Source organism: Rhincodon typus, chromosome 13 (assembly GCF_021869965.1).
Source record: "Rhincodon typus isolate 14 chromosome 13, sRhiTyp1.1, whole genome shotgun sequence".
NCBI lineage: Eukaryota > Metazoa > Chordata > Chondrichthyes > Orectolobiformes > Rhincodontidae > Rhincodon > Rhincodon typus.
The window spans coordinates 4,466,111-4,475,470 of record NC_063344.1 but is presented as its reverse complement, the minus strand read 5'-3'; the positions used below and the strand labels follow the sequence as shown (position 1 = coordinate 4,475,470).

Genomic DNA, 9,360 nt, shown 5'->3' with positions numbered 1-9,360 from the left:
TGCTTTGGAGAGGGTGCAGAGGAGGTTCACCAGGATGTTGCCTGGTATAGAGGGCGCTAACTATGAAGAGAGGTTGAGTAGATTAGGATTATTTACATGAGAAAGACAGAGGTTGAGGGGGGACCTGATTAAGGTCTACAAAATTATGAGAGGTATAGACAGGGCGGATAGCAAGAAGCTTTTTCCCAGAGTGGGGGACTGAATTACTAGGGGTCACGATTTCAAGGTGAGAGGGGAAAAGTTTAAGGGAGATATGCGTAGAAAGTTCTTTACGCAGAGGGTGGTGGGTGCCTGGAACGCGTTGCCAGCGGAGGTGGTAGAGGCGGGCACGATAGCGTCATTTAAGACGTATCTAGAGAGATACATGAATGGGCAGGGAGCAGAGGGATACAGATCCTCGGAAAATAGGCGACAGGTTTAGATAGAGGATCTGGATCGGCGCAGGCTTGGAGGGCCGAAGGGCCTGTTCCTGTGCTGTAATTTTCTTTGTTCTTTGACTTCGGAGGTCCTTGCTGTATCATGTGAATGAAGGAAAATTCACTTTGTATCTTTTCAAAGTATGGACACATTATTACATAACATTGATTAATAAAAAATAATTTTGTATTATTGTAGTTGCTACAATATTACAGCAGTGTTGTCCACTAGATATCACGAAAGAAAGAGTTATGGGGAGCCCCATGCATTCATTTGTAGTAGCTCATGTCTTAAATATGCACAAAATAGTAGTGTCTACTTCATTATAAACATTGAGCACCATTCATTAACAAAGAAAATAAAGCACTCGAGAAACAATTGTGCACCTAGCTTTTTGTCTCACCATTTTACTAACATATGCTGAAACAATATTAAAATACACATCTGAATGATATTATGTCTATTACTTTTTTCAAAGAAAAGCAACCTAGCATTCCTGTATTCGCAGTTTTCTACATTGGCTAAGGCATTGTCCAATACTCTAATGCAGTATGTGATGTTCATTTGGAAAACTCAACGCTGAATCATAGCTGTGGTCATCCCTATTACTCTGTGTTCAGAAACAAACTTGCTTTCTCAATTGATATCATGTAGTCCATCAGAGAGAGCAGCACGATTGCTCAATGGAGTTCAGTTATTTCCTGTACAAGTCACCAATGAGAACTGAACCAAATATAGATCTTCATAAGATCAAAGATAAGCCCTTTTGAGTTATCATTCAAAAAGCTGAAATTTGTCCAATTTTAAAAAAATATTTGTTATGTTTCACAGAAATTGGCAAAATATTTCTGCTCAATTCACCTTCAATGGATGTTTTCTTTTGTCTTTACCTCCTCTAGCTTGACAAGAAGAAGAATGGATGGTCATATTCCTTCTTCCTCTGCCAGTTGTATACGTTTCCACTTTCTAAACATCCAGCAGAGTGTTTAATGATGGCATGTTTTCTCAGGTGCTGTTGATTGGGAACTGATGTCTGTATTTGTATATAATCATGGGCCGAGGTAAATTCTCATCCCGACTTCTTGGTCAGAACAGCATCATGTATACAAAGTAAGGAGAGGTTCGGCTAAACATTTCACAGAAGCACGCAAACACCTGTTTTCCCCTCCCCAGAACCATTTGCCATGTCACCAGCCTTCTGCCTGGAAGGGTCATTGAGATCATCAAAGAGGCCACTTTCAATTATTTCTTCCTGCCAGGGAATGGTGACAGCACCTGTAGAAAATTTCTTGTAGAATTGCGTATCCTGGTCAGTGATTTCAACACCTTTGATCTCTGAGAAGTCAGCAATATCTCCAATGTCCTTACAATACACAGTGGAGGGATCTGGCACAAAAGGAGGATCAATAAGTCCAGCTTCTAACCGTTGAAAGTTGATCGATTTGAAGAAAGGGTGATTTCTTGGGTCGTCGTTTTCACTCCTAGAATAAAAACACAATGGAACATTTTTACATATCACCTACACGTTTGGTTTCTATTGTAATTGCTATTTTATAGATCTTATGCAAGTCAAACAGCATTTGACGCTCTGATGATGGCTCAGTGAACTCAAAAGATTAACTCTATTTTTCTCTCCATTGATGCTGTCAGATCTGCTGATTATTTTTCCTGCATTCAGTGTGTTTGTTCCCTAGGACCAAAAGAAATAGGAACAGGAGTAGGGCGTTCAGCCCCTCGAGTCTGCTCTGCCATTCAATAGTATCAGGATTCCTTCTGTCCACTTTTTGCCCTTTCCCTGTAACCCTTGATTCCCTGACTGATCAAGAATCTCTCTAATTCAGTCTTAAAAACACACAAGGACTCTGCCCTCGCAGCTCTCTGTGGCAAGAAGTTCCAAAGACTCACAACCATCTGAGAGAATAAATTCTTCCTCATCTCAGTCTTAAATTGGTGTCCCTTTATTTTGAGACTATGCCCTCTGGTCCTAGACTCTCCCATCCTCGCAGCATTTACCCTGTCAAGCCCCTTAAGAATCGAATATGTTTCAACAAGATCACCTCTCATTCTTCTAAACTCCTGTGAGTAGAGTCCCAACCTCTTTAGCCTTTGCTCATAAGACAATCCCTCTGTACCAGGGATCATCCTGGTGAACCTTCTCTGATCTGCCTCCAATGAAATAATATATTTTTCAATCATCATTTGGTCATTTTCAGGAAAGAGAAATGATCGGTAGTCATGATGCCTGATGCCCTTTTATGGTCTAATTTATCAAGAAGTGTTGCAATTCCTTTACTTCTGTTGAGGAAGATTTTGAAGAGCTAACTGAGCAACAAGCCAATCACTTAATCTCACACAGAAACATAGAAGACAGAAGAAGGAGGAGGCCATTCGGCCCTTTGATCCTGCACTGCCATTCATCATGATCATGGCTGATCATCCAACTCAATAGCCTAATCCTGCTTTCTCCCCATAACCTTTGATCCCATTCACCCCAAGTGCTATATCTAGTCACCTCTTGAAAACATTTAGTGTTTTGGCATCAACTATTTCCTGTGGTACTGAATTCCAAAGGCTCACCGCTCTTTGGGTGAATAAATGTCTCCTCATCTCCGTCCGAAATGGTCTACCCCGAATCCTCAGACTGTGACCCCTGGTTCTGGGCACACCCACCATCGGGAAAATCCTCCCTGCATTTACCCTGTCCAGTCCTGTTAGAATTTTGTAAGTCTTTATTTGCCTGATCTCCAGCGAAAACAATTCTAATCTAGTCAATCTCTCCTCATACCTCAGACTTGCCATCCCCGGGATCAGCCTGGTAAACCTTTGTTGCACTCCTTCCAGTAAGAGCATCATTCCTCAGAAAAGGAGGCCAAAATGTCACACAATATTCCAGGTGTGGTCTCATCAAGGCCCTGTACAACCACAACAACACACCCCTGCTCCTGTCCTCGAAACCTCTCGCAATGAAGGCCAACATACCATTCACCTTCTTTACCACCTGCTGCACCTGCATACTTATCTTCAGTGACTGATGCACAAGGATGCCCAGTTCCCACTGAATTATAACAGAAAATCTTGAAAAAACATGAGAAAAAAAATGCATATTTTTTGTGCACCATTGATTACTAGTGGTGTCTATCACGATATCCAACGTTCAAAGGTCTCTGATTCTAGGTTCCTTTCTAAGGGTTCTTGTGGTGTAGTGGTAGTAGCCTAACTTCTCAGACCAGGAGATTTGGGTCCAAATCCCACCTCATTCAGTGCGGTGTACTGACTCACCTGAATGGGTTGGTTAGAGAGCATCTATACAACGTTCAAGTCCTATCACCAACCTGAATGGGTTGGTTAGAGAGCATCTATACAACATTCAAGTCCTATCACCAACCTGCAGGGTCCTTGAAAAGAAAAACGTTCCCATTCCATCAATGTCCAGTTTTTAGCCAAATTCTGGCAATTTGCTCCAGAAATTTGAGGCGTTCCCCTGATTTAACCATTCTAGAGGGTTTACAGGTTCCTGCAGCGTACTGAGGTCCCCAGGTTGTATAGGGCTGGCTGCCGAGAGACAGGGGCTAACCCCTCCAAATCTGGCTAAATTATACCTTCATGAAACCTCACAATGATGCAGGATGAAGATACAGTTCTGCTCACACTTCCACCAGAGTCACGGTGGAATGGACCAAAGGCCTCTGAAAAGTGGGGTGTGTGAGATGGCTGGACCACAACACTGGCACAGCCCAGGAATGGTGGGCTGCAGTGGTCAAAGTGGGGAAGATGTGCAGGTTAGGTGGATTGGCCATGCTAAATTGCCCATAGTGTTCAGGGATGTGCAGGCTAGATGAATTAGCCATGGGAGATGCAGGGCTACAGGGTTAGGGTAGTGGGGTGGGTCTGGGTGGAATGCTCTTCAGAGGGTTGGTGTGAATTTGTTGGGCTGAATGGCCTGCTTCCACACTGTATGGATTCTATATGATAGCAAGAACTGCAGATGCTGGAGTCAGAGTCAATACAGTGTGAAGCTGGCGGAACACAGCAGGTCGGGCAGCATCAGAGGAGCAGGAAAGTCAACGTTTCGGGTTTACACCCTTCATCAGGAATCTGTGAATTTATGGATGCTCTGGGTGCAGAAGAAATGGGCGATTAACAGCAATCTTTTGAGTATGAAGGTAAGCTTGATGATTGATTGGCCAGGTCATTCAGGACAGTGTGAAACAGCAGTATCTCATTGAGCACAAGAAGATGGGGTAAAGAGAGAGAGAGAGAGACCGTAACTGGAACCTGCTTTCAGGATGAATGTGCTGGCTGTAGACCTCCTTTAACTGGACAACTTTCAGATACAACAACATTGTGTTCAACAAGTTTAGAATTTAATCTCTTCTCCCCATTTTGTTTAATTTTCTTTGCTGTTTTGATTCTTTTTTCTTATTTTATGCATTCTTATTTCCTTTGTTTGAATGGCAGCTGTTCACAATCCCACCAGTCATCATTCCTCTAATCATTTGTTTCTTTACTCATCCCATTACCCTCCCTCCTGCCTCACACCATGAAACTTTTATCACTTAATCACCTCTGTCTTCCACCCTGATCACAGGCCTTCCTTCTTGATTTACCCTCACCACACCCCTCCTCACTCCTTTTACTTGCTCTCAACTAGTTACAATTCCAACCTTTTCAGTTTTTAATCAGACTTATTGCAAACCTGAAATGTTAACTCTGATTTTCTCTGCACAAGTGCTTCCAGACTTGCTGACTATTTCCAACATTTTCTGTTTTTATTTCATAATGTAAGTGATTCTAACAATATAAAGGAGTGTTTTAATTGAATGGATTAACTTTATGTAATATGCTAGCCAGCTACAATAGGGTAATGGTGGTATAATGGTTACATCCCTAGGCTAGTAATCCAGTAGCCCGAGATCACTATTATAGGGGCATGGGTTCATATCTCACTGTGGTAGGGTGTGAACTTTGAATCTAATAAAAAGCTAGCACAATGTCAATTGTGATTTTTAAAAAAAGACCTATCTGCTACACTGATGTCCTTTAGGGAAGGAAATCTGCCATCCTTATCTCAGATTTGAATTAAACAATGTCAGTTCATTTTCGTTGACCTTCCTATCAATATTATAATAGTAAACAAACAACATTTGTCTTAAAAAGTATCAACAATTTCATGGTATGAATGGGTTGAATCCCGCCATGGCAGATGGTAGAATTTGAATTCACTAAAAATCTGGAATTAAGAATCTGATGATGACCTGATTGTGATGAAAAAAAAACACAAATCTGGTTGACTAATGTCCTTTAGGGAAGGAAATTTGCTGTCTTTACCGGGTCTGGCCTACATGTGACTTCAGACCAACAGCAATGTGGTTGACTCCGAACTGCCTTCTGGACAATTAGAGATGGGCAATAAATGGCCAATGATGCCAAAATCCCATGAACGAATAAATTAAAAAAGCAACAGTTAATGAATATGTGATATCAAAGGTGTAGAGCTGGATGGACACAGCAGGCCAGGCAGCATCAGAGGAGCAGGAAGGCTGACGTTTCAGGTCTGGACCCTTCTTCAGAAATGTGGGAGGGGAAGGGGACTCTGAAATAAATAGGGAGAGAGGGGGAAGCGATGATAGAAGTTGGATAGTGTAGCAGATAGGTGGAGAGAAGACGGACAGGTCAAGGAGGCGGGGATGAAGCCAGTAAAGTTAGGTGTAGGTAGAGAGTTGGAATGGGGATTGGTCAGTGAGGAGGGAGGGGCGGGTAGGTGGGAGGGAAGATGGACAGGTCAAGGAGGTGGGGATGAGGCTAGTGGAGGTGAGGTGATTGTGGGCAGGAAGTGGAGGTGGGGGTTGGTCAGTGAGTTGGGAGGAGTGGATAGGTGGGAGAGAAGACGGACAGGTCACGGAGGCAGGACAAGAGAGGGGCTGGTCTTGGGATGAGGTCGGGGGTGGGGAGAATTTGAAGCTTGTAAAGTCCACATTGAGACCATTGGGTTGTAGGGTTCCCAGGCGGCATATGAGGTGCTGTTCCTCCACTTTTCAGGTAGCACGATGTCTACCGTTAATGAATATGTGCCTTGTTGTTAGTAGTAGCAGAGTAACCATTGGTGTATTCAAGATCCTTACCTGCAGCCTAAACGTTCTTCTGAGTTCTTTGCCAAAAACAGTTTGCAAATATCTTTCGATTCCTCTGTGAATTTGGGGTTTTCATAGCTCTCTGCATCTTCCAATGTTCTTCTTTTTACTTCGTCTTTACTGACCTTTTCTTTATAATCCTTGAAAGGTGCTCGTCCAGCAATCATTTCATAAATGCTGCATCCCAAAGCGAACCAATCCACAGAATATTTGTAGTTCTCCTCCTTCAAGATCTCTGGAGCCATATAACCATTAGTTCCAGCCTGCAGCATAAAAAAGAAAGTCAATTTAGAAATTCATCAATAAATGCAGAAAATTAATTAGTTTGACCATTAAATTGATAAGAAATTATATGTCATGCATTCCCAATTACATGGATTCATAGAGTCAGAGAGATGTACAGCGTGGAAACAGACCCTTCGGTCCAACTTGTCCATGTTGACCAGGTATCCTAAATTAATCTAATCCCATTTGCCAGCATTTGGCCCATATCCCTGTAAACCCTTCCTATTCATGTACCCATCCAGATGCCTTTTAAATGTTGTAATTGTACCAGCCTCCACCACTTCCTCTGGCAGCTCATTCCATACACATACCACCCTCTGCGTGAAAAAGTAACCCCCTTAGGTCCTTTTAAATTTTTCCCCTCTCACCTTAAACCTATGCCCTCTGGTTCTGGACTCCCCTATCCTGGAAAAAAAACCTTGGCTATTTACCCTATCCATGCCCCTCATAATTTTATAAAGCTCTATAAAGTCACCCCTCAGCTTCTGACGCTCCACAGAAAATAGCCCCAGCCTATTCAGCCTCTCCCTATACGTGAAACCCTCCAACCCTGTTAACATCTTTGCAAATCTTTTCTGCACCCTTTCATGTTTAACAACATCTTTCCTATAGCAGAGAGACCAGAATTGAACACAATTTTCTAAAAGTGGCCTAGCCAATGTCTTGTACAGCCGCAACATGACTTCCCAATTCCTATATTCAATGCATGGCTTGACTATCAATAACATGGTGAGCCTACGTCATGCAAGATGTAATCTTTGTTATGTAGATGCAGTGAAGCTGCATCAGTATTGTGCATGGAAATAGCTGCAGTGAATCACACTACAATAACGTAATAGCATTTGGACTGCATCATGCTTTTTAGAATCGAAACTGAATCTGTTTAAAATTTACGTTTAGGCTTAAAAGCAAATTTAGTAATCAGCACGCAACTTACAACTGGAGGAGTAAACATGAGTCATCGGTGCTTCTGGATGCAGCAAAAATCAGCCTAGTTTCTGTCTACAGCACAAGGACTGCAGCAGTTCATGAAGACAGCTCACGACCACCTTCAGCAAGGGGCAATGAGGGGCAGGCAATCAACGCTGACCCAATCAGTGACACCCATACTCCATAAGAGAATTAAAAACAATCCAAAATACTGCTGTTACTAACCGCTAGAATAAAATTGCATTGACACTTGCTTTGCAATGCTCGGTATTTATTCACATGCCAATAAATGTTTCCTTTATTTCTCTTCACTCGTGATATTTAACTTTAAACTATTCTTTTTATATTGCTCTTTTGTTTTCTATCCCGTTTGACTCATTTCACCTGTATTTATTTTTCCTTTCTGCAACTTACTGTAGAATTCTACCATTATCCTTCTCTCTTGACTTACCCTAGAAAACAGTTCCAGGATGTAACCCGTATGCCCTTGTGCAAACTGCCATTCTGAAATGAATTCCGAGATTCAGTGCTCATGAGTTATTTATGATGTGGAGGTGTCGGTGTTGGACTGGGGCGGACTAGATCAAAAGTCATATGACACCAAGTTATAATCCAACAGGTTTATTTGAAATCACAAGCTTTCAAAGCGCTGCTCCTTTGTCAGGTGAAGTCTTGGAAAGCTTGTGATTTCAAATAAACCTGTTGGACTATAACCTGGTGTCGTGCGACTTGTGAGATATTTAACCATGTGGACCATCCTCGCTGAGACCCCATTCTCACCTGATAGATGTTCAGTTGCACTGTGTTTGGAAACAGCATGTAAACCCTTGCTGATTTTTTTTCACCTTTACTAGACGATTCCCTCTCAGCAATAATTGGACCAGCAAAGGTTACAGATCAGAAATAAAAGAACATAATCTCACTGAGCCACTGCGGGAGATTACCACTTTTCTCTTTGTTTCACTTTTCTTATTGGTCACTTGTTTCCTTAGTGTATCACTTGCTGTCTGATTCCATTTTGTTTTATTTTCATATCTCTGTGTCCCTCCTCCTGGTTTTACTGTCGTTGTAATGAATTAGCTATTTTTCATCATCTTGCTCTGCCAGCTCAGCGACATGAACAAGCAGCTATTGAAGATAATAATGATACAGCATCTTTATTTCTCTCTCCTACTTTCTCTTAACATTGGATGAGCCATGCAATTGCCATTCCAAACTGCAGAGATAAGCATATGATAGTGTTTCTGTGCTCTTCCTATATTGCTATTTACTAAAAAAAGTTGAGGATAGGTATAATCTGCATTTAGGAAGACCATCCCAGGGTGCATTAATCATTGTTGTTACTTGTACTGCAATTTCTATAGTTCCATTAATGCATAAACCACTTAAACTTCCCTTTCTGATTTACAAAGCCTTTACTACCTTTCCATAATTATCACCTTGTGCACTTACACTTAACTACACCGTTATATTTCCCATCTTTTAAATTAACAGACCAGTTTAAAAATATCTTAGATGTTACACGAGCTACAAATTAGAGTTGTACATTATTAACATTAAACAGCTATTAATGAGGGATAACAAGGTGTAGAGCTGG

At 41.7% G+C, this 9,360-nt stretch overlaps 1 protein-coding gene across 1 annotated transcript in view; it reads right to left on the bottom strand.

Annotated features, from left to right (window-relative positions):
• Positions 1-1,365: 1,365 nt before the first annotated feature.
• Positions 1,366-9,360, bottom strand: part of LOC109917976 (rhodopsin kinase grk7-a) — a 24,115-nt gene continuing 16,120 nt past the window's right edge. Inside the window, exons 3-4 of the mRNA XM_020517872.2 lie at positions 6,540-6,811; positions 1,366-1,898 (exon numbers count right to left, since the gene is read on the bottom strand). Coding sequence (XP_020373461.1) covers positions 1,553-1,898; positions 6,540-6,811 — 618 coding nt within the window. The 3' untranslated portion in view covers positions 1,366-1,552. The remainder of the gene's footprint in view (positions 1,899-6,539; positions 6,812-9,360) is intronic.